Source organism: Mus pahari, chromosome 19 (assembly GCF_900095145.1).
Source record: "Mus pahari chromosome 19, PAHARI_EIJ_v1.1, whole genome shotgun sequence".
Lineage (NCBI taxonomy): Eukaryota > Metazoa > Chordata > Mammalia > Rodentia > Muridae > Mus > Mus pahari.
In genome coordinates, this window is record NC_034608.1 from 32,561,503 (window position 1) to 32,587,603 (window position 26,101).

Consider the following 26,101-nt stretch of genomic DNA (forward strand, 5'->3'; position numbering starts at 1 on the left):
AAACACCTTGCCATGAGGAGGAGAAACTTGATCACTTGGAAGGGGCATAAACTATGGCCAGCCCTTTGTATAGAGAGGCATTTAAGTGGCAATATCACTGTGAATGTATGTTACTTCTGAGGAGGGTTTGTCTGCGCGTGTAAATGCATGTGTCTTAGTTAGGGTTTTACTTCTGTGAACAGACACCATGATCAATGCAAGTCTTATTATAAAGGACAGCATTTAATTGGGGCTGACTTACAGGTTCAGAGGTTCAGTCCATTCTCATCAAGGTGGGAGTGTGGCAGCATGCAGGCAGGCATGGTGCAGGAAGAGTTGAAAGTTCTACATCTTCATCTGAAGGCTGCTAGCAGAATACTGGCTTCCAGACAGCTAGGTTGAGGGTTTTAAAGTCCATGCCCACAGTGACACACCTACTCCAACAAGGTCACACCTTCTAATAGTGCCACTTCCTGGGCAGAGCACATACAAACCATAACAGCATGTGTGTATAAGTATTGATTGGCTCACAGCAGATTACTTTCCTGTTTGAAGAAATGGTAAAAGTGGTTAAGAGGGCACTTCAATAAGGGATAGTAAAGCTGACTCATAAGAATAACTGCTGACTTATAAGAATAACCTTGCAAGTTTATTTTTTTAATTAATTAACTTACTTATTCACATTACATCCTGATCACAGCTCTGGCCTCTCCTCCTGGTCTTTTCTCATACAGGCCTCCTCCCCTTCGCTTCTGACAAGATGGAGCTTCCCCTCCCCCCACCTCAGGTATCATGCCAACCTGGTACATCAAGTCACTGTAGTACTAGGCCTGCATTCTCTTCCACTAAGGCCAGACAATGTGGTCCAGTTAGAGGAATGGGATCCATAGACAGGCAACATATTCAGGGATAGCCCACACACCAGTTGGAGTCCCTTATGAAGACCAAGCTGCACATATGTGTGGGGGGCCTAGGTCCAGTCCATGTTTGCTCTTTGGTTAGTTGTTCAGACTCTGGGAGCCCTCAGTGGTCCAGGTTAGTTGACATGGGTGGACTTCCCGTGGAGTCCCTGTCCTCTTTGGGCTCTTAAGTCCTTCCCCCAACTCTTCCATAAGACTCCTCGGGCTCCATCTAATGTTTGGTTCTGGGTCTCTGCATCTGTTTCCACTGGTTCCTGCGTAGAGCCTCTCAGAGAACAGTTACGCTATGTTCCTGTCTGCAAGCACAGCAGAGCATCATTAATAGTGTCAGGGACTGCTTCTTGCCCATGGGATGGGTTTCAAGTTGAGGCCGTCATTGGTCGGCCATCCCCTCCATCTGCTCTGTCTTTGCCCCTGCACATCTTATAGGGAGGACACATTTTGAGTAGGTTTTGTGGGTGGGTTGGTGTCCTTATCCTTCAACTGGGAGTCCTGCCTGGCTGGAGGAGGTAGCCACTCACTCAGGCTCTCACTGCTAGAAGTCTCAGCTAGGGTCACCCCATAGACCTCCTGGTGCCTCCTCCATCCCAGGTCTCATCCTAGAGATGCCTGCTCCATTTTCCTTCACTCTCCTTGCTCTCTCTCCCTTGCTCTCCCCACACCTGATTCCCCCCCCCCCACTCTTGCAGTTCCCTCCTTCCACCCACCTCAGATGTCTATTTTATTTCTCCTTCTGAGTGAGATTCAAGCATACTGCCTTGGGCCTCCTTGTTATTTGGCTTCTTTGGGTCTGTGGGTTGTGGCATGGTTATCTTGTACTTTATGACTAATATCCACTTATAAGTGAGTACAAATAGTACAAGTCCTTTTATGTCTAGGTTACCTCACTCAAGGTGATATTTTCTAGTTCCATCCATTTGCCTGTATGTCTTATTGTTTTTAATAGGGGAGTTAGTATCCCATTGTATAAATAAACCACATTTTTAAAATTCATTCTTTGGTTGAGGGACATCTGGGTTATTTCCAGTTTCCTGGCTATTACTAATAAAGCTGCTATTTACATAGTGGAACAAATGTCCTTGTATGGTGGAGCATCTTTTGGGTATATGCCCAGGAGTGGTATAGCTGGGTCTTGAGGTAGAACTATTCCCAATGTTCTGAAAAATTGCCAAATTGATTTCCAGAATGGTTGCACAAGTTTGTACTCCCACCATCAGTGGAGGAGTGTTTCCCTTGCCACAAAGTGCTTTCATAAAGAAATTGGAGAGTTCTCATACTAGCAATTTAAAAGTACATCTGAACCCTCTAGAAAAAAAAAAGCAAACATACCTAAGAAGAGTAGATGGGAAGAAATAATCTAACTCAGGACTGAAATCAATCAATTAGAAACAAGAGTCAGAAAAACCAAGAGCTGTTTTTGTTGTTGTTGTTGTTGTTGTTTTATTTTTCTGAGAAAATCAACATGATAGACAAACCCTTAGCCAAACTAACTAAAAGGCAGAGAAACAGTATCTAAATTAACAAAATCAGAAATGAAAGGGGAGACATAACAATGGATGCTGAGGAAATTCAAAATCATTAATTGGTACTTCAAAAACCTGTACTACACAAAATTGGAAAATCTAATAAAAAAGAATGATTTTCTAGACAGATACCACCTACCAAAGTTTAATCAAGATCAGGTAAATATCTAAATAGTCCTGTAACCCTTAGGGAAATAAAAGCAGTCATTAAAAAAAAATCTCCCAACCCAAAATAACCCCAGGGCCAGAATTCTACCAGACTTTCAAAGAAGAGCTAATACCAATGCTCCTCAAACTATTCCACAAAATAAAAATGGAAGGAACTTCGCCAAACTTATTCTATGAGGCTACATTCATCTTGATATCTAAACCACACAAAGACTCAACAAAGAGAGAATTTTAGACCAATTTCCCTCATGAACATTGATGCAAAAAATAATAAAATACAAATACAATCTGAATCCAAGAACACATAAAAGACATTATCTGCCATGATCAAGTATGCTGCATCCCAGGGATGCAGGGGTGGTTCAATATATGAAAATTCATCAATGTAATCTGCCACATAAGCCAACGGAAAGAAAAAAAAAACCACACTATCATCCCATTAGATGCATTTTGAAAAGGCCTTTGACAAAATCCAACATTCTTCATATTTGGTGACATAAGGGGTACAAGATGCATAACCCTGTAAAGGCACTATATAGCAAGCCAACAGCCAACATCAAATTAAATGTAGAGTAACTTAAAGCAATTCCACTGAAATCAGCGACAAGACAAGGTTGGCCACTCTGTCCCTATCTCTTCAATACAGTACTTGAAGTCCTAGCAAGATTGTTTAATAACAAAGAGTTTTAAAAGAAAATCCAAGATGTGAGTTCGGTGCTAGGAGAAACATGAATGCTACAGGCAGCGAATAAATCTGTGGATGAATGTTTTTATATGGATGGTACTTTCAAATTAGGAAAATATTCAGTAAATTTTCTGAGGTAATTATCTATTGGAGAGAAATAGAATTAATTTCTAATTCACAACTTAAAAATGCATGTATATTATATACAATGATTAAAGAAAAAATTTCACATGAATTGTGGCCAGTTTATTAGCTTTCAATACATTGAATTTACATATGTATTATGAACATGACTATTCTAAAAATGTAACTTATTAGAAATGCTACTTAAATGCATAGGTAAAATAAGTTAGTAACGACTTAAGATGAAAATTTCCCTTTTTAAAAACTCTTCTCTTATACATTGCATTCTGACTACAGTTTCTTCACTCCTCTGACTTCCCCTTGACCCCAGATCCGGTCTTCCTTTGTGTCCTTTCAGAAAAGAGCAGGTCCCCCCAGGGATATCAACCAAACACAGCAACAAGAGATAATAAGACTAGGTGCAAGCCCTGATATCTAGGCTGAAGGAGGCAACACAAGAAGGAAAAGGGTCCCATCGGGCAATAGGGTCCGAGACAGCTTTCTCCTCCTACTGTTAGGAGTCTCCCACGAGCACCAAGCTACACAACCACAACAGATATGCAGAGGACCTAGTACAGATCCATATAGACTCTCTGACTGTCGCTTTGGTCTCTGTGAGCCCCATGAGCCCTGCTTAGTTGATTCTGGGGGTCATATTCTCATGGTGTCCTCCACCCTCTGGTTCCCATGACCCTTCTTTGTCCTCTACCGTGGAATTCCCTAAAGCTCATCCTAATGTTTTGTCACGGGTCTCTGCACCTGCTCTTATGAGTTGCTAGATTAAGCCTCTCTGATAATGATTGGTCTAGGTTCAGGTATCCAAGTATAATAGACATTCATTAGGAATCCTTTTGCTGTTTTTCCCCCCTGTCATGTTTGGTTCTACTCTAGGTCACTTGGCAATTCAGCTTCCTGTTTCTGGCCATCCAGGCAGTGTTGTATGTGGGCTCCCTCATGGTGTGGTCCTCAAGTTGGACCGGTCATTTATTGGCCACTCCCAGAAGTTCTGTGTCACCTTTACCCCTGCACATCTTGTAGGCAGGAAAAATTGTAGGTTGAAGGTTTTGTGGTGGGTTGTCATTGGCAGTCTTGCCTGATTATAGAAGGCGGCAGGTTCAGGGTCCATAGCCCCTGTTACTAGAAGTCTTTGCTAGGGTCACCCTCATAAATTCCGGGGAGTTACTATTGTAATAGGTTTCCACATCACTCCATAAATGCTCATGTGTATGAGTATGTGTATGTTCATATCAATGTAAGTATGCATGGAGCATGTGTGAAGTTCACATACAACCTCAGGATTTGGTCTTCACCTTGTACATTGAGACAGGGTCTCTTGTTGGTCACTGCATACGCAGACTAGCTGGCCCATGAGCCTCAAGAGATTTGCCTACCTCTGTTTCCCATCTTGCTGTAGGAGTGCTAGCATTATAGACACATGATACCATGTTTAGCTTTGGGTGACTTCTGGGGAATCCTAGCTCAGGTCCTCACCCAGGTGCCGTGAGTGTGAACAACCTCCCCAGCCCAACTGTGACCCACAATTACTTAGTACAAGGTAAAACAGACCTCCGAGTAGTTCTGTTTTCACAAGTGTGGAGGAATGCGGATGGCCAAGGCTACGTCCACTGGAAATCTGTGCTGGTTGATATCTAGACTTGAATTTGCGTGGCGGACAGCCACGAAAGCTTTGTGTTAACTGGTCACAAGAAACACGCGAAGTTGACTCTTGAGTTTATGTAATGAGCATGCCCCAGAGGTACTTGTTATAAATTCATATCCTTAGCTTATTAGCATTGTGCATTTAAGAGTCTTTCCTTAGCATTTAGTAGCTCATCAGCAAACCTATTTGTTTAAGATTTAGGGGACAAAATGGTTTTCAGAAGACATTGCACACTATGCAGTATTCATAAATACTATTCGGGGCATTATTATGTTACGATTGTGACTTTTAAGGGTCACGTAGAGTACATGTAGGAGAGTGTTTTGTGATTGCACCAGTTCAGTGAGACAGAGAGCATTATGTTTTCTAGTATGATATTATGGGGCCAAAGTTCCAATGCCACCTAGTTGGTATTTGCTGCAATGGTGATTTTATGTGTTAATATGTAAGGAGAATGAAAAAGATTAAGGAGTTTTAAAATCTGTCAAATACATGGATTAGCATGTATTTTAAAATCAAGTGCAACCTTCAGTGTTGTCCGGGGTTATAACCCCATTTAAATGTTTAATATTTGATGTCACTTCTGTCTTGCAGTGGGCCTGGCCTGTGGGCTGATTCACAAACCTGGTTTAATCACCAAGTTGCAGGAGGAGTTACAAATCTTGATTTGCAGTGTAGTTTTTCTTTTTCTCTCTGGTTTAATATTTTGAAGTTGTTAAATCCATTTATCATCTCGAACCTTGCCTTAAAATTGAGATATTTTTCACAATGGTGCATGCTGTGTGCCCTTAGTGTGGCAAGTCCCTATTGTTGTTCTCAGTCTCCCAATCGCTGGGTTGTTTAGCTTTAATGTGTACTCCATGTTTTTCTCCCCGCTGGGGAAGGTTGCTTACCCTTTTTTATCATTTTCCCCATTTCTATCCATTCCTCGTCTTAGGCTTCCCTGTCATCCGAGACCCGGGCATAGTACCACGAGATCTCACAGCCGCTTGCGACCCCCAGCCTGCACCTGCCAGCCATAATGGGGACGGCTCAGGTACTGTGTGAGCTCTCTATTTCTCCCTTCCTTGCTGTGTTTGTCCATTCGCCAGCCTTTCCTCACTGCTGTGACAGGGCTTCTGTCTGTCTCAGGATTGATGTCAAAAGTGATGGCTTAAAATTCAGCTGCTCAAGGAACCTAGGCAACTGGAGAGGAGCGGGTGAGCCAAGGTGGTCAGTTATGGCAGCATGGCACACCCCAACCTCTCTAGGAGAGTTAGAATGCTGTTTTGCCTGTCACACAGAGGTGCCTCAATAAAGGTCCGTGGTCCCCAGCACATAGGTAGCAGAGGGTTGCCTTGTCTGCTTCAGTGGGAGAGAATGTACCTAATCCTGTAGAGACTTGTGGGGGATATAGGGGGACACCCTCTCAGACTGGAAGGCAAGGGGGGATGGGGAAGGACTCTGCAAGGGGGGACTGGGAAGGGGGCAACATTTGGGATGTAAATAAAAAATAATCAATTAATTAAAAAGGAAAACGAAAGAAAGACTTGTAATACTTGGGAAAATTCATCAGCTGGTTTAGCCAGAAAAGAGACCCATCGGAATTCATTAAAGAGAAACTAGGATTCTGTGCATCTCACATCAGAGAAAGGAGCTCAGTACAGAGCTTAGTCCTGGACTGGGACTGGATTACACTCGGGGGGGGGTGGAGGGAAGCTGTGGGGGTGGGGGTGGGTGTTGGGTGGGTGGGCAGGATATACAGTCGATGCCTGCCTCCAGCTGCCAGCAAGGCTGGAAAACTTTTCTGTTGTTTATGTTTATTTTTTAACTGTACCCTGTGAAAGGGTTAAAGGCTGTATGGGGGAGCCCTCAGTGGGATAGACATGAATATAAGAATAAATAAAAACGAAAGAAGCTTGGGGGTGTGTGTGGCTGGGAGATCGCTGAAGGGGTTGTATCTCCCCGCCCCCTTCTTTCTTCCTCAGGCTTTCAAGTGAAGTCCCTTGACTTCAAGTAGGCCTTCCAAGTGGACCCAATTCTACTCTAGACCCCAGTAAAGGTATAGGGGCCAGGATCACCTTCCTTTTCCTGGTCTGCTCTCTGGCTCAGGAACCCTAGGACTTAGCACAGAGGACAGCATAGCCAGTGTGGTCCTACTGGGGAACAGGGCACACACTGGCTTGCTTATTGGTCATGAATGAATAGAGCTGCGGCAGGGCATGCTGCTGCTGCGGGGAGCTGTGGTGGCCGAGGACTCTGTTGCTGTTGTGCTGCTGGTCTGATGTTTTTGTTTTGTTTTTCTTTCAAAGGCAGGTGGTTAGCTTTGATGGTAAAACCACTTTGTTGTTGTTCATGTTTATTTATTTATTTATTTTGTGACCCTGGTATCCTGTGCGACCTGAAGCTAGACTTCAGCTCTGTGCCAGCTGGACTCACCGGAGTACAGAATCTCCCAGTGTTCTTCCTACTTAAGATATCCAGGCATCCAGGCCGCAGAGTGTCAGGGTGGGGCTTGGGGGTGGGGAGTTGAAGATTTCTGTCTACCTCTTGGTTCCTAGGGCCCTTCTTAATGCTGAAGGAGAAGCAAGTCCATTCTGTAGGCTTCTAGGAACACTTCCTACCATTCCATAGGACAGAACTATTACCACACGCCCCCTCCCCATCCCTCCCAGGGTCACTGGATGGCTTGGCGGGACCCTCCACTGCTGCAGCATTTTGGATGGCCCTCTGTGAGATTCTCAGCCTATTGTTGGCCTGTTCCCGGATCTCCTTTAGGATGGAGATATCCTGTTAAAGCCAGCAGGAGATGACAGAAGTGTCCGTGAGGAGTGGTACGCACACATGGGTCAGGCTTTGGTGTTACGGGGCTTTCCTGACAGCAAGCTATCTTCTGGCCTCCCTGTCCCCTGAAGATTCTGGTCTCTAGCTGGGAAGACCAGTGTGGGCAGACATCGGCAGGCCTCTGAGAAGCATCGATGTGAGCGAGAAGTTGCCTATAGTGTCCCCGGGGTCTGCTCTTTCTGCCCGAGACACCTAGGATGACACTGCCTCTTAGTTTTGTGTGCTAGCGACTGGGACTTCTCTCCCAATCCTTCATTATTCTGAAGACTACTATTTGTCTTCCCAGTGAACCAGCTTTGGCACCACTGATGTTTTTGTCGATCTTGTAGTCTCTGCCCAACTGATGTTGGCTCTGCTGGTCTTTATTTGTCCCTTTCTTCTGCAGCCCTTTGTTCTAATTCATTCTCCGTGGGGGGTAGGGGGGTGGGGAGGAGAAAGAAAATTTAAATGTTAAAAATCCAGCAGTTGATTTGAGGCTCCATTCCTTTTCCAAAGACACCCCAAGTTCTGTAGACTCATCTGTGATTTTTCTACTTTGTTGGGTGCTAGATATTTTTGTATTTCCATAAATACCTATGAGAGGTGGCGAGGCTGCCTAGAAACAGTGTGATCTTTCTGCGTTTCCTGGGCTAGGATCTGCTGGAGGCCCTCTTATTCCCCAGGATGCCGCTGGGCTTCACCCCCTCAGCCTCCACCTAGGCTCTGGGATGTGGGGTTCACTTGTTTCTATGACTCCATTTGCTTTTTGGTCTTGGGGTGACCCTACAGATTTTGCTCACTGGATGGTATATGGTATAGTCTTAGTTTTCCAGCCGATTTTAGGACCTGCCCTTGTTTTAAAGCCTTGCTCACTTGCATGGAGTTAAGGAGAGAAAGCATAAGTGTGTGTTCCATTGCCCTGTGTCTAATCAAACTTTCTCGTTAGATTTTTTTCCCCCTTAGAAAAACACTGTCTTTTTGTTCTTTCTCATTAGCGGGGATATGTTTCAGTACTGGTGACAGGATTGTTCCAGATCCCATTGGGAGGCAGTTAATTGTTTCTTGTTGCAGTGATTCTTAAATGGAAGTAGCTTTTCCTCCAGGTGGCATTGGGACATGTCTGGAGATATTTGTGCTTGGCACTCCGGAGAGGGTACATTGCTACTAGTGTCTTGTAGGTAGAGGTCAGGGACGCCAAGGAACAGCCTGTGGTACACAGGATGGCACCAAAGCAGAGAGTTACCAGGACCAAAAATGCCAAAGGCATATTGATCTATAGTCTAGGACCGGACCTCTGATTCTCAGGTACTCCCGGGATCTAAATAGGGAAAATGAGGAAGTAATGTAATCCTGCAGAGGACCGTTCATCTTCAGTACCTGAGTATTCTTTTTCCCTGCAAATGACAGTGTAGCAGGTTTGCACACAAGATAGTCACAACCAAACTGTTCCAACTGTTAACTCCGGCAAGTTAGGAAGTACGTGCCCATCTAAAGATAAAACATATAAGTCATTTGCAGAAGTGTCCCATTCAGATTGGTTATAATTAAAATGTACATTCGGGCAGTGAGGGTCTTTGAGTCACTCACGGGGGCTGAGTAGGACGTTTGTGAGCTCATACCGCAGACCCCCCAGCAGTGACATCACTGTCACATCCTCCCGGGGCTAGGATAGTGAGTAAGCTCTGCTCTGTTCACTGCAGTGGGGTTTGTCTCACTTTAGAGTGAGAGATTACAGAAAGGATGCTCAGCATTGACAACAGGTGCAGTCCCAAGTAACCCCATGTAGGGAGACGACTTGTTCTGTAAATGAAGTTGTTCATTCTTCAAGGGAAGTGTGAGTAAAGCTGTGTGGATCAGTGTGCCTAGAAAAAGCAACTGAAAAGGATCCGTTTATTATCCCTAATATGTGAATGTACTAGACTCAAGTTCCAAGAATGCCATGTCCATTGTGTGAAGAATCTTTTCTTTCTTTTTTCTTTTTCTTTTTTTTTTTTAAGTTAGGGTTTAGAGCACATACTCTGATTCTTAATTTTTTTTTTTTCTTTTTTAACTTTGGCAAACTTGGTCGTCTTCTTTTTTGATCCCATATCTGATTTGGCAGCACTGGTTAAGCAGGAGAAACTGGCTGTGCTTTCCCTGGGTGTCTCCTAACAGAAACTTAGCAAGCTCATCTGTAGCTAGAACACCGGCAGAGGGCTCCTGGCAGCTCAGTGTGGTGTGGGGGATGTAGACATGACCTGTGCTGGGTCAGTGTGTGGAAATCCAGGTTCTAAAGAAGTCACATAGGCACACATGAATAAAAATGAAATAAACACATTATTAAGGTCCTGTGGCACTTGCCTTTTGATGGCTGCAAAGTCTGCACCGCCATGTTCTCATGTCCTCATGGGACAAGCTCTGACCATAGCGCCACGTCTTTTCCACCCTCAAATTTACATTGTTGTATTACAAAGACCTCTGAGCCATGGGACAATAATACCATTGCTGTCACAATCCAACGAGTCCAGTTCTTCTCACTGCAGCAAGTTAGGAAAGTACATGCCCGTGCAGAAACAAAAATGAGCAGGTCAGTTGCAAGAGTGTCTTCCATCACGCTGTCTCAGAGCATGCCTTGTAGAGTTGTAACATTCACTATGAGTCTGTACGGTACTTGTCTTTTAAAAGAATCTAAGCGAGAAACAACAATATGAACTGAACAGTACCCCCAGAGCTCTGTGTCTCTAGCTGCATATGTAGCAGAGGATGGCCTAATTGGCCATCAGTGGGAGGAGAGGCCCTTGGTCTTTCGAAGAGTCTAGGCCCCAGTATAGGGGAAGGCCAGGGCCAGGAAGCATGAGTAGGTGGGTTGGGAAGCAGGAGGAGTAGGGAGGGTATGGGGGATTTTCAGAGAGGAAACTAGGAAAGGGGATAACATTTGAAATGTAAATGAAGAAAATATCTAATAAAAAATAAATCTTTAAAAAAAAAAAAAAGAATCTAAGCGAGGTCTGGAGAGATGGCTCAGTGGTTCAGAGGGCTTGGCTCTTACAGAGGGCCTGAGTTCGGTTCCCGGTACCCACCCAGATCAGGTCACTTATAATTGCTTGTTTCTCCATCTCTAGGGAATCTTATACCATCTTCTGGCCTCAGTACCCACGTGCAGGTGGCACACACTGACAGAGTCACACAGGCACACATAAATAAAAATGAAATAAACACTTTATACAGAGACAAAGTCTAAACAAAAAAAAATTAATATGTCTCACCATTGAAGAGTTACACGATGAGAACAGCTCAGAGGTGGATTTTAGAAGATACTGATTGCTTTCTGAAGTGGAAACTTCTAGTTTCTTTGGAAAGTTAGTTATGTCAAAGGATGTTTTCCAGGACTCACAGCTGAAAGGATGTCTTGCTAAAGCAAACACGGGAAAGGCTGTTTTCCTGAAGCAGACACAGGTGAAAGGGTGTTTGGTTATACGGTAAACAATTGAAAGGATCTCTGATGAAGGAGTGTAAATATGACCCCATAGGCAGTGGGAGATGAGCACTGAGCATTGATTCCTTTTGTTCCGCCACCTTGATATTCTTCACTAAAGACACACATGCATTGGTTCGCTTTGCATTGCGTTGTTGCGCTCAACGTATGGTAATATGGCCATTGAGAGAAACTTGCCTAAGAACTGCTCATAAGGTTCTTGCCCGAGCTTGGCGCTTCAGTGGCTACATCTCAGGCTGGTGGTGAACCTGGCGGTTTCTTCAGGATTGAACTACCTTTGCCTGGTGTTTGCTTGCTGACAGGACTGGACGGTAGCTGCTGGTTTATGCCTGGTGTCTGCCTGCCTAGAGGACTGGTCAGTAGCTGCTAAGTCGTATTTGATGTTTGCTACGGGACTGAACTGCTGCCCAAGAAGATCAAACCCCAAAGAACTATTGCTGGACAGGTGTACTTCCCCCATATCCCAATAACTTTTCTCTTCCACTACCTCTGGTAGAGGAGAGTTTGAACCCTTATTAAAATAGGTTGCAAAAAAATTTATGCTTACAACTTTCCATCTGTATATTTCCTGGTTTATATAAGTAAAACTGTTACAATAACACATTTGACAAATCAACAGTATATATTCTTATGATAACTTGTAAACTTTTTCTTTTTTGGATAGAGTTGAATATAGTGCAAGCAAATGCTCAAATGTGGATGCACACACGTCTGTACCGGAGAGGTCAGAGGTTGAAGCTGGATATTTTCCTTGATTTCCCCCCACCTTTATTTTTTTAGACAGGGTCTCTCATTGATCTTGGGGCTCACCAGCTGTTTACCCTGGCTGGCCAGGAAGCTCTGAGGATATGCCCATCTCTCTCCCTGCTCCCCAGCGCCTACCCGGTTACAGATGTTCACTGTCTCACTTGACTTTTGCATGGATGTTAGAGGACCTTCATGCTTGTAGAGCACATATGTCGCTGACAGAGCCACCTCCCCAGCCACTCGTTTGGTTTTCGAGATAGGCTCTAATGTGGCCCAGGCTGGCTTCACAATCTGTCATCAAAGGATGACCTTATACCTCTCATCCTCCTGCCTCAGCCTCCCGAGTGATGAGATCTCTGGCAAGCACCACTATTCCTATTTTGTGTGGTGCTGGGGATCAAACCCCCGCTCCCCCCCCCAGGGCCTTGTGCACTCTAGGCAAGCATTGTACCAGCTGAGTACATCCCCAGCCCTTCTTGACAGAATCAGAACATATTAAAGCCCTCAAGTGCACCATTGTGTGGACTACTGCAACTGTGTGGAGCCCAGTGTGAATGTCTTGAGTCTGGTGTAATGGATCCTCCACAATTCCCTTGCTTCTGGATATTTAAGAATTTCAGAGGGGCTGGTGAGATGGCTCAGCGGGTAAGAGCACCCGACTGCTCTTCCAAAGATCCTGAGTTCAAATCCCAGCAACCACATGGTGGCTCACAACCACCCATAACAAGATCTTACTCCCCCTTCTGGAGTGTCTGAAGACAGCTACAGTGTACATAAATAAATAAATAAATAAATCTTAAAAAAAAAAAAAAGAATCTCAGAAAGTATGGCAATTTAAAAGATTTTCAGTGTATATTTCCATACAGTTTCCAGAAAAACGTGTGTAACTGTTACCCTCCAACCAAGATCGAAGTGTAGCCTTTCTCCTGGGTTCTGCTTGTGACCTCTGGTCCATCTGTGGCTTGTGGGAAGGCTCCATTTTTGACATTTCTTGTAGGGTTTTATTTTTCCTCAAAGAAAGGCTTTTAAAATATAGCATCCAAGTCAGAAGTTGCAAACAGATTTCTAGACATGGCGTATAAGATGTTATTTATTAGGTAAAAAAAAAAAAAATGCTAAAGTGGAAATCCAGTTACAATCGGAAAAGCCAAAAGAAAATCGTCATCATCATCATAATCATCCACGAAGGCTCCAAAAATGTCAACAACAACAACAACAAAATACACAAGAAATGTCAAAAACCCCCACATTCAACTCTCACAGTTAACGTCTGCTATCTGCAGACTTTTCATATTTATATATAGATGCATAGCAGGGTCTCTGCCGGTGCTTCCAACAGTTTTGTCCTCTGCCTATCACCATGTTGTTGCTTAGGGACAGAACTATAACATCTTCTAGTTTGCTTCTTGTCTCCCAAAGGATCCAGGCTCCCAGAGCCTGGAGACCTGTGACTTCATCTGATAGAGCCTCTGCAGGTGTGGTGACAGATCCGGAGCTAGAGGCGACTCAGCCTAGAGAGTCCCCAAAGTCCTTTGGTTCCATTACTCTGTAGCCATAGTTTCTTTTTTACCATCTGAATCCACTCTAAACGTTCATCTTTGGAGGCTTAGTTTTCCACATAGATTTGAACAAAACATGAAAAGTTACTTTTGATGTTTTCCATGTTATAGATGAAACAGGTGGGGTTTAGCTCTTTTGAACTTTCACAGCAGTGGAAAGATAGATGTTCATGGAGCCCAGTGTCCCTGCAGTGTCCCTGGACAGAGACCAGTGTGTCCCTGCCAGTGTTCCTGAATCTGCATGTTTGCTCCTGGTAAGGTGGCTGCACCATCTTCCTGGACACATGCAGGCACAATGAGAATGTCTCCTGCTTAAAAAGCTAGTCAGTAGCCAGTGATTAGGATCCATGAAGGCAGAAACAGAAGCCTAGGAACGCCACATACTCAGTAGCTCCGGATTGGCAGGTGTGAGAGCCAACCTAGGATATGATTGTATTAAATTTTCAACTCCACCTTGGAAGGAGGCAGTGGAGTAAGGTGCAGACAGGCCAGTTCACCGAGGAAAGCTGTCTCACTTGGGGTCTGTGTACTTACCCACCCGCCACCGAGTGCAATAGTTTAAATGTGGGCTTGGAGTGTAAAAGGTGAAGCACAGGCACAGATGAGCTAGCTGGGGAGGTGGGTGGAACTGGCGTGGGCTGAGGTCGGTGGAGCTGGTGCGGGCTGAGGTGGGTGGAGCTGGTGTGGTCAGAGGTGGGTGGAGCTGGTGTGGTCAGATGTGGGTGGAGCTGGTGCGGGCTGAGGTGGGTGGAGCTGGTGTGGTCAGAGGTGGGTGGAGCTGGTGCAGGCTGAGGTGGGTGGAGCTGGCTCTGGCTGAGGTGGCCACTTCTTTATCCCTTGATGCCAGGAGCGCATGATTCTATACATGATTGAGTAGAACGAACAGATTTTAGTTAAAAAAATTTGTAAATTTCACTTCGCCGCCTATTTGCCCTTTTAGTCGCACCTCTTTAGTATTTACAGTGTTCTATGTTAGAACAAAACAAACTACAAATAAGAAATTAAAAGTAATGCCTTTTTTTTTTTTTTTTTAAAGTTGTGACACCTTTAATACTCAAGTTAAAAAGAAAGGCTAGCCTTTACCAATCCGTGAAAGAGCAGGAATGAGCCTGAACTGCAGGGCTTGGGAACGACCTTCCTTGAGCTGGGTTATCTAAGAGTGTTTTCTTGGGATGTTCTCTTCTGTCCATTTTATTTGTTGATTCTTTCTGTGACGTAAGCACAGCTTTCTGTAAAGGTCTCCAGCTGCTAAAAAGGGAAACTTCTTCTTTTTATTTTTTTTAAAGATTTATTTTATTATTTATTTTATGTATGTGAATTCACTATCACTGTCTTCAGACACACCAGAAGAGGTCATTGGATCCCATTACAGATGGTTGTGAGCCACCATGTGGTTGCTGGGAATTGGACTCAGGACCTCTGGAAGAGCAGTCAGTGCTCTTAACCACTGTGCCATCTCTCCAGCCTCAAAAGAAGCTTTGAGAGCCATATCTGTGAGCATAAGGATACATATTTAGAATATGAGGAATTACAGTGTATTAGTGTAATGTATAATATACGGTCTCCTCCAAGATACATGACCTTATTAGCCAAAACTTCATACATATATCTAGTGTTTCTTGATCATATTTACCCACTACTCCCCAGGGCTTCTCCTAAGCCTCCATCACACATTTATCTTTAAATAACTAAATATAAAATTTAAGAAAGATACTTTATGGGCTCAAGCATGGATTCCATGCTATGAGTCTGTGTGTCTGTGTGCGTGTGTGTGTCTGTTGGTGTGCATGTCTGTCTACGTGTGTCTGCATGTCTTTGCATGTGAGTGGTCCTGTTTGGTATGTTCTCTCTGGATGGAGTTTATCTCTGCTCAGATCATGGGCTCAGCTGGATTCAAACAGAAACAAGGACATGACACTTAGCCTGAACTGTTACCTGGCATTGGACACATTTACATACTCAAATTTACCTTTCACTGCTTACTTAGAATGTTACTTGCTTTGCTTCAGCTAGTTCCTTCCCCTTAAAAATCTCCGAAGCCAACCCCTAATGTTTGAAATGTTTTCTTTAGAGACCTACAGGAAGTGAACCAGCCAGTCCGGCCCGCTGCCATGAGGACCGATTCCACAATCCGCCTGCGGGTCTCACAAGTCTCCTGAGCTTGCTCATCTCTCACTCTTCCTCTTGTCAAAAACAGTGACTAGCTCATAAAGTGTTAGTGCTTTGTAGCAGTTTTACAGTAGAAGCTCCCTCTGGGGGTCTCTAAAACAGGGCCAGGTGTTTTTTGGCCAACCGGGCTAGAGCCCAGAGCCTCCCACGCGCAATCATTTTGCAGGGTATTAAGGAGTGCACAGAGTCAGCTCCTCTGGAGAGCTTCAGGGTTTTTTTTTTTTTGTGTGTGTCTGTAGAGACGGGGCCATACTGCGTTTAGTGTTCCCACTCAGCCCCCTGAGCGGCGGGATGACAGATGCGCGCAGTCCTGTGCATGTCAGGTTTCAGGTTTTGCTTGTCAACCTGGAGTCGCTATGCATTCTTCCATGCGAGGCCAACTCCTCGGGTTGCTTGAATACTTAGCAAGTGATACTGTAATTAGCTTGTGTTTCTGATTGTGGTGACATCTTATAATTAATTCATCTGCACCCCCAGCCTTGCTGTCTTCTGTGAGTTGGCCTCAGGTTCATGACATCTCTGCAGTTTTTTTTTTCTTTTTTCTTTTTTGTCAGCTATCTGCCTCAGCATTCTTGTATGACTTCATTGTTTGAATTTATCAAACACAGGTTTTTTTCTGTTAGGTCTGTTTGTGTATGAGGCTTTTGTCTTCTGAGGTCTTTCTATTCAGTGAGTAGATTTTTTTTAAAGGTTTATTTATTTATGTATAGGAGTACACTGTTTCTGTCTTCAGGCACACCAGAAGAGGACATCGGATTCCATTACAGATGGTTGTGAGCCACTATGTGGTTGCTGGGAATTGAACTCAGGACCTCTGGAAGAGCAGTCAGTGCTCTTAACCGATGCGCCATCTCTCTAGCCCCCAGTGAGTAGATCTTAAATGGAGCAGCCAATTTGAAGACTGTTTGCATCGGAGAGCACAGCAGTGGCCGGCAGCCTTGTGGTCCAGGGGATTCTTTCTTTGGTCCTGCTTTAGATATAGCGATCCTGTGAACTCCCGGGGAAACCCCAGGAAAATAGAAGGCCTGGGATGCAGCACTGCCAGCTCAGAGTGTGCTGTGGGACTTTCCAGGACTCTGGCTTTGAGAGGCGCAGGGACTGTGTCTTCAGCATTCAGCGTGTGCTGTGCGACTTTGACAGGCACAGCGACTGTACCCTGTTGTGAAACAGAGAATATACCATTGTCTGTTGCTGTGATCCTTAGGTTATCCAGAGCTACCAGTGTATCTTAAGGGCATCTGAACACTCACAGGTCTGGAATTACAATTGTGTAAGAGTCGGTTTGCCCCAATGCCTGAGTTTTAGGCAGCTGTGGAACGTGGGTCTGTCGCAGCACATGCTGAGTTGGGAGGTATAGGTTGTTGGTCATAGTCTCAAAGAGAGGTTACATAGGAAGTGGAGAGAATTAAAAAAAACAAATCAAAACAAAACTTCACAAGGTTAGCAAATTTAACCTGAACCCTGGGGAAAAAGGGAGAGGAGAGAGCAGAGGGAGACATAGAGAAGTCTCTTCTACTGAGCTTGCTTATTTTATGTGAACAACCTCAGGCCCCAGGAAAGGAGCCCTATGCCTGCTGGCTAGTATGTAAGTCTTTTTTGTTGTTGTTTTTGAGCAATGAGCACTTGTTCTTAGAGGTGATCTCTTCAACTCTGATAAGAAGGAACAGGAAGTCTGGTTAGCTGAAGGGTGGACCTACTCAGGCAGGATCCAATAAATATACAAACTCAGTCCCTCCTCTGCTAGTCTTCTGGAGCCCCAGGCTGAAATCACAGCCTGCTTGGCTGGGTTGGTGGCTCACTTCTGTAATCCTAGCACTCAGGAGGGTGTTATAAGAGGATTTCCATGAGGTATGAGCTTTAGCTATGGGATAGCTAGAAACAACACCCAACAAACAAACAAACAAACAAACCACCCCACAACTTAGTGACTTAGGAAGAAGCACTGTTCTCAGGCTGCAAAGCCAGAAGGCCAGCACTGAGATATGACGGGACTTTTCCTTGGAGCCCCACTCCTTGGCCTGCAAATACCCCCTCACCCCCTCCAGTCCGGCAATCCTTAGATACCCAGAGTTTATTTTAGGGTTCAGTAAGGAGCACCGAGGTATGACTCTCACAGAGGCAGCCTGCGCATGTTCTCTCTGGAGACCTGTGAGCAAGTTCTGGAGCAGGCAGCCTTGTGAAACACCACAGAATGGAAGGCTTATGGAAATCTCAGAATATGATATTTTTAGGGGCCTGGAATGGAGGGCTTGGTAGGTAACAGGTCCAGAGAGGACTATTTGGGACAGATTGAACTGCTTCTTCAAAACCAAGGTCCTCTTGTTACCATGGTATCCAACTGTTCTGGAGACAACAGCACGGTGGGGGCAGAGTCCCTCAAAGCCTGAGGTTTGGGTTTTAAAAAGAGCCCAGTGCTTCCTGTCTAGAAGGCTCAAGGATAAACAGTACTGGAAGAGTCACTGTCTCACCATTCATGGAGACCTTCCTTGCTCCTCTGGTGATGGGTACTTCCATGATGTCCTGAAGGTACCTCATGGGAAGACTCCGGATGGCTCTGTTGGACCTGGCCATATCCAATTCCAGGTCCTTTGTGCTGGCCTTACCATAGGGCCAGGACATGATGGGTATTCAGGGTTAACATAGGAAAGCTCCTGTAATATGGGTTGTTCTTTCAAGTTTACGGTGAAGATTTGAGCTTTGTTCCTTCATTTAGACCATGGTCATAAGGGTAGTGAGGGATTTTGAGAGTTGATACATCATGGGCTCTGGGAGCTATTCTGTGATCTGGGTGTGTAAGCACAGGGGTTGTGAGAAACTGTTAAGACACATTGTTTTCAGGGGCCCAGTTGATAAAAATGATGTGAGCAGGGATGTCCTGTGCTGTTGGACACCTGTAGTTCTGAAGCAGGAGCTAGGATATAGTTTGGGAGTATGACAGAAGGGATTGGCAGCACTCTGGCTGTAGCCCGGTGAGAACAGTGGTCAGGCAGGCAGACATTGGACATGGGTCGGCCCTTGAAGCCTTGGGAGGAGAGTCCTCCAAAGTCTTGAAGCACATTAATGGACAACAGGATCTGGAAGGTCCCACAGGCCTGACCAGAAAGAGGGATCAGGTCAGAAATTGGGGCTGGCAAGAAGGCGGGTGCTGGGGCTTCTGTGGAGCCATGCTGACAGAGGTTTCCTGAGGAAAGTGTTTCTAAGGCCCAGTGAGTTTGGGAACTGGAGGTGCTGTGGGTGTGGCCTCCATGTATTCCCATTCAGTAGAGGTGTGTATGCTTAAGGCCCATTCAAAGTCATTCAGGCTGCTGACCTGGCCATACACTCTCCCAGAGCCTGAGCTACAAATTTTCTGATCTGAGAGGACTTGGAGAGAGGAAATTTCAAGTGGCCAAGATGCCTGTTTGAGGGGGGTAGCATTTGGTATAGTGGCATGTTACCAGGTTGATGTGAAGGCACCCTGTTTCATTACCTTGCACATGGACAGTGAGGAGTTCTGCTGCCATTTTGAAGCTTTTACCCCATGCCTTTGCTCCTGACTGTCCAACACCACTATTATTTGACCAAATGGTGCAGAGTTAGAATCACAGATCTGAGAAGTTATCTAGGCTTGTTGTGTGTCTTGCAGTTGGGTGTCACCTTAAGATAACTTCCCTGGGGCCTCTATTGTGTAACAGTTTCCTCTGAGATTGAAACATTCTATCCTGCAGGGAAGTTCCTTAAGCAGGAATGTAAACAACTCAAAACAGCTACAGGAAGTCCCTGAAACTGACCAGATTTAGTAGGTCCCACCCTGCCAGAGTAAGCAATAAAAGTGAGAGTTCCCTCTCAGACACATCTGCCTGCAAAGACCCCGAGGTGCAACCAGCTGCCTGGAAGAAGCAAAAGCCAACAGAGTTGCCTGGCTGCCCAGACAGAGTCACTTAGAAAGGATACTATTAAGCCAGTTGAGCCGCCTGTAGGCTACATAGTAAGCTTCAGGTTCCCAGCTTTGTGAGCTGTCACTGCCCTGGAAAGGGCCTAAGTGATGCAGTGCTCCTATAAGTAAACCCATTACCCACATCCCTGTAAAAATCCCCAATAAAATTCATGGTTCATTAAGTTGGACTTTGGTGATATCCATGTTTTGTTCTATTGTGGACTCCCTGTCTTGGCTGAGTAGATGTGTGTGAAGTCTCCCCAGGAAACCTTTTGCCACACGACAGCCTCTATAGAATGCAGGTGGTTTTACCCACATTGTAGAGATTCAGATGAGTTAGCATGATAAAGCTGATCTGTCACATACTGGGTGTCTTGCTCCCCTTGTGACCTGTTCTGAGGAAGCCACTCCTGCTTCCTGCAGAGTAAGGATGGTCCCTCAGACAAGCCTGGGCAGTGCTCACATCTTTACCTTTAGCATTGCCATTTAATTTTGTGCAGTGACTTTGTCAAACACCAGTTTTAATAGATACTGTAATCTCAAACTCAGGGATGGAATGTTGACGAATGTAATTTTCTTTGTCTTCATTTCTAAGAATTCTCCTCAAAATCCTAAACAGCCCCCTTCCTTATTGACCCAGCCTAAGGGTCAGTCAACGGGGTCTGCAATTGAGAGAATGGGGATGGGGGGGGGCAAGATGTGAAGAATGGAGACAAGACAGTTTGTCTGATCAAGTCTCATTTATTGAAAGGCAACAATGGATATATAAACACAAGCAGGGGAGTGCAGCTGGAGACACTTAACCACAAGTCCAGGATGTGTCTGAGAAAAACAGGATGTTATCAGAGTGTGTTCAGCTGTGGTGGGCTGCTTGCAAAAACATCATGCTAGGAAAACAAGTCTCTCGTCAGGGTGGAAAAGTACCAACCTGTAAGTAAATAGCCCCAGATGGCTTTCTGTTAAGAGTAGGCTCCCAACACCTTCTCTTCAATCTGGCTTTGGTAAATGATGGTGTGGCATTTGGTTTCAGGTGGTTACTGGATCAAAGCTGCTGCTTATTATGTGAGGCCCAGGAGGCCAGGATCCATGGTTGTCTTCTCATTTGTAGTCAGAATCCTTATCACTGATGTGTACAAACTCAGCATGTGCTTATTGAATAAATGTTGATTGAGCTACTTTAGTGTGGATACTGAATTGTGTGTGTGTGTGTGGGGGGGGAGATGATGGGAACGGAAGTAAATACTTATGTCCTCAGGAATGTGTTGTAAATATATTTTTTAAAAATCCAGTCATATTCATGTTCTTTGTTCATCTTTTTCTCTTACGCGCTTTGATTCCTACTGCTTCTCTTCCCCACCTTGTCTCTGCCTTCTTCCCTCCTCTCCTTTTGTTCCCCTTTAACTAAGGTATAATCCTTAAAATTATGGAGTTTTCTGTTGGTGTAGTTATTATTTTAAATTGTTGACTTGTTAAAGAGAGAGAGAGAGAGAGACATGATCAGAATCCTTCCCCCAGGATGGATAGTCGTTAGCCTCTATGCTGTGGGGTGAGAAAGAAAGTTTCTGGAGTTCCATTTGCACAGAGCAGATTTGCGTGTCCTGGCGTTTTCATCCAGCATCAGTATAAAAAAGTTTCATTTTAAAAAATACTTCCTTAAACGTTACAGGGCATGGCCAGGCTGTGAACTAGCACCGCGTGTTAACATGGATGTGTGTGTCCAGTCTATAGAGCGTGTGCTTTATAAGCAGATCCGGAGTGTGCTGCTTGGCTCATGCTTTCTGAAACTAGGAAAAGCAGCCAGGCTCTCTCATCCCCTAAAATGTTGTCTTGTCAGGGCAGTGCACTGTGACATCAACATGGTCCCTAGTGGCTGAGAGGAGCAGGCCATCAAAGACTTTTATTTCTGGAGGGAAAAGCCTTCATGTTGCCTTACTTGGGGGTGGGGGGGACAGGTGTGGAGGGGACAGTGACAACCATTGCCACCGCACCCAGGTATCAAGACTGGTGTGTCAGGGCAAGGAATGACTTTCAGTGCACTGTGAGTACAAGTTCCCTTAGTAATCAGGTGCTCGCAAGCACTAACTGGTGAGTTCATATAGTATTTTGCTAAACCCAAGAGTTTGTATTCAATTGTGGACTCGTTCCCAACCCGTTGAGAAGGCCATTTTTAAAAGTGAAGCTGGCAGGTCAATGAGGGGTGGAGGAAGGGAGCCCTGGGTGCACTGTTAGTGGGCTGCCCATGGACACAGACATCACAGAAGCATCACAGAGCTTCCTACAAAACAAGACAGAAATGGAAATAACATAGGACCCCGCGACTTCACTCTCAGGAATACACAAAGGAGACAGAGGCTGGGCCTGCGGGAGGCACCCACACTTCCATGGTTATTTATGCCAACCACGACGTGGAGTTGACTTATGTTCTCAGTTACAGATGAATGGATAAAGAACGTAGCACACAGGGGAGAACTGTTCAGCCGCAACAGAGACAGAAATCTGTCACTTGCCGCATCCACGGGCTAGAGGACATTGTCAGGTAACTAATCCAGGCAGAGCAAGTCCAGTGGTTACATTTGGTGAGTTCTAACGTGGTTGGCCTCACTGAAGCACAGAGAGGGGCATCAGTTGCCACGTTGGAGAAGGTACCCAAAGAGGAAGATTGGGCAAAGGACACAAAGTTTTAGCCGTGAGACGAGTGAGTTCTGAGTTCTAAAGTGTAGTACAGGGTGATAGCTGGGAAGAAAGTCTTACAGCTCACATCCATTTCACTGATGATACCCATAAATGACTTCTCTGTGGCTGTGTTAGCGTCAGTGTGAGGAGTTTTACGATAATAAAACTGAATTACACAGATGACATCATTCCCAAAGACCATGTGATGGTTTGTACATGCTCAGCCCAGGGAGTAGCACTATTAGAAGGTGTAGCCTTGTGGGAGTAAGTAGGTCACTGTAGGTATGGGCTTTAAGGCCCTCATCCTAGCTGCCTGGAAGCCAGTCTTCTGCTATCAACCTACAGATAAAGCTGTAGAACTCTCAGCTCCTCCTGCATCATGTCTGCCTGGTTGCTACCATGCTCCCACCTTGATGATAATGGACTGAACCTCTGACCCTGTTAGCCAGCCCCAATTAAATGTTGTTCTTGTAAGAGTTGCCTTGGTCATGGTGTCTGTAAAACCCTAACTAAGACACACAGAGAACGGTAGTTTCAATATTGGTGCATGGAGAGTGAAACATATGGGAGATAAATGGACAGCGTCTGTGGTAAGACATTATTTTTTTTCTTATTTCAATAGTTTTATTAAAGATGTCTGAGTTGAATGTATAATATTTACCCTGTTTTATCCAGGATGCCACTGTAGGTTGGGATGTCTGCCACATTGCTCTGCTATATGGAATTCTTTTTTAAAAATTTTTTATTATTATTTTCTTTACATTTCAAATGCTATCCCGAAAGTTCCCTATACCCCCCCCCCNCCCCTNCNCCCCNNCCCACCCACTCCCACTACTTGGCCCAGGCATTCCCTCGTGCTGGGTCATATAAAGTTTGCAAGACCAAGGGGCCTCTCTTCCCAGTGATGGCCGATTAGGTCATCTTCTGCTACATATGCAGCTAGAGACACAAGCTCAGGGGGTACTGGTTAGTTCATATTGTCAACCAAGAAGGATGACCATCGTGTGGATACTTCATTCCTCCTTAGAATAAGGAACAAATTACTCATGAAAGGATACAGGTACAGAGACAAAATTTAGAGCTAAGATGAAAGNATGGACTATCCAGAGACTACCCCATCCGGGAATCCATCCCATCATCAGCCACCAAACCTAGATACTAATGCACATGCCAGCAAGATTCTGCTGAAGGGACCCTGATATAGCGGCCTCTTATGAGGCTATGCCAGAGCCTGGCAAACACAGAAGTGGATGCTCACAGTCAGCTATTGGATGGAACACAGGGTCCCCAATGGAGGAGCTAAAGAAAGTACCCAAGGAGCTGAAGGGGGCTGCAACCCTGTAGGTGGTAAGACATTATTTTAAGGAAATTACTTTTGAAATATTTATTTCATCTGTATGTGTGTCTGACACATGTGTGGCTACCTTCAGAGACAGAAAAGAGTGTTGGGTCCTTCAGAGCTGCACTTATGGATGGATGTTGTCTACACGACATATTTGCTAGGAACAAAACTCAGGTTCTCTGGGAGAGCAACAAGTGCTCTGAATGTCTAAGCCCACTTTCCAGCCCCTGTACTTGGTGACTACTTCCTGGTACAAGGATGGTATCACTATGACCTTTGATGCTCCATCCCAATCAGAGGACACCCCTCACTTTGGCCCAGAAAGTTGTTGTCCCTCATTGTCATGGTGATCATTTCTGTCTCTCCAGACCTTCATTGCCCCAGGGTCTGATGCATGAACATCTCTTTTCATCGAATCATCCTTTAGGTTCTTGACAACATATCCTTCTCTTGCTCTTTGTTCCCTGGCCTCTGACCTACACTCACACACATGCACAGACACACAGCCTTGTATTTTCTGTGCACTCCTGCATGCATGTGACTCCACTGCACTTCTCTGTCTCTGTGTCCTATGCTGTCAGCTGTGTTGAGAGACACACATTGGCTACCCCACATCCTATAGAGAAGGTCTGAATGGTGGGAGGCATTTCCCACGCTGCAATGAGGTCTCAATTGAGACCCCCTCCTCTCTGATAACTCCAGCTTGTGTCAAGTTGGCATAAAAGTCACCAATACATATGGTAAAGAGTGTGATTTAAGCAAGAAGATTTTATGACTTTATTTATTTAAGCTTTCTCTGGCCCCTTATTATCTTTTCAGCCTCTTATAGGTACCTTCTTTGCTTAGAAATTAGATATACTAAAAGCATTTTTATCCAATGCATAAATTGATTGCACAAATACTTGGTCCTGTATGAATCGACTCACACTGCTCACCTCCGCTTGGTATGTTCAATGCTGTGCTCCCGAGATACACACATGTGCCTCACTCCTTGGGAATTCCAGCTGAACACAGTTATTCCCCATGGTGGGCTCCAGGAATATTCAAAATTCTCCCAATGCCTCCAGGCTCAGGCCTCTCATGAGTTTTCGTCTCTGTGTCTCCTCGTCTGTCTGTCAGGCTCTCTGCCTGACTGCCTGTCTCCTAGCCCCTGTCCCCCCCCCCCCCGGGTTTGAATTTCTGGTCATACCTATTTTTTTAAATGGACTTTTCACTTTAAGAGATGAAGTTGCCATAAACCAAACTGGACCGTGAAGTGAATGACAGAGAAGTCTTGGGTATCTGGAAGGGTACCAAGATCCCGTTCCGATGTCTAGGAAACAGTGACAGCTTAGTTAATGTAGTTACCCTCTTAGTTTATTATATGTGTCACTATGATTCATAAGGACATCATGCAGGTGTACACTATACCTATACTCTTACTGTGCCCCTTTGTGCTCCCTGGCCACTTCCCTTTGATGTTGACATGTCCAATGCATGATTTGATGTAATCATACATAGGAACCACAAATGAGAAACATTTATTTGTCTTGATTTGCTTTATATAATTATCTCCCTGTTGCATCTACATTCCTGCTAACCTCAATCTCCTCTGTGCCTGAAGAAAAATTCGTGGTGCGTGTCGGTCACCTTTTCTTCATTCCCTCGATTACTGGACACTTCAGTTGGTTCCATTATGTATTGTGACTGGGGTTTTGATAAATACTGATGTGCAGATATCTCTATATGTTGCCTTGGAGTCATTTGCCCGTAGCTGTAACTGCCGTGATCATGAACACCTTGTCCGTTTTTCTACTTAGCTATCTTTTAACTGGTTGTTTTTAGAAATCCTTTAATGTTGGGGGTTCAAGTCATGCAGCAGTTATGAGCTACAATGGACATTTTTTTTTACACCTCTTCTGCTTATGAACAGAGGTTCCTAGAAGCAATGGCTTGCTGACTTTTTACTTTGTGGCAGAGGGTGGCTCTTGTGGGGAAGTAGGTGGTTTCTGAGGGGACTCTGACGAGACTCTGGATGACTGAAATGAAGCATCAAGGAGCCCAGCTCGTCCATGGTCTGAGGAGGAATGTGTTGCAGGATGGACTGAGGGTCTAGCCTGTGTCAGCGACACCTCTGAATTTGTAACAAGCTGTTCAGACCCGCTGACTTCCAGGGAGGGAAGCAGAGTGAGTGTCTGATCCTGCTTCCTCCTGTCCATTATCCTCAGCTGGGCAGAGCTGGTGGCCAAGAGAGGGACACTCATCAAGAACAGCTCCCAGGGTCGGGCTGGAGCAGGTGCAGACTCCAGGCCTTCCTGCCTGTGTCTGAAGCCAGGCATGGCTCTGTCTGTGGTACATGGGAAATCTAATCCTTAAATTGT

The 26,101-nt window shown here is 45.0% G+C and overlaps 1 protein-coding gene across 3 annotated transcripts in view; it reads left to right on the forward strand.

The window, feature by feature from the left end:
* The window catches only part of Dlgap2 (DLG associated protein 2), a 724,183-nt gene that overhangs the window by 72,909 nt on the left and 625,173 nt on the right, over window positions 1-26,101 (forward strand). Inside the window, exon 2 of one of the 3 annotated variants that reach the window (XM_021218882.1) lies at window positions 5,996-6,094. The exons of the other annotated variants lie outside the window; for them this stretch is intronic. Coding sequence (XP_021074541.1) covers window positions 6,080-6,094 — 15 coding nt within the window. The 5' untranslated portion in view covers window positions 5,996-6,079. The remainder of the gene's footprint in view (window positions 1-5,995; window positions 6,095-26,101) is intronic. 3 annotated transcript variants of the gene reach the window in all.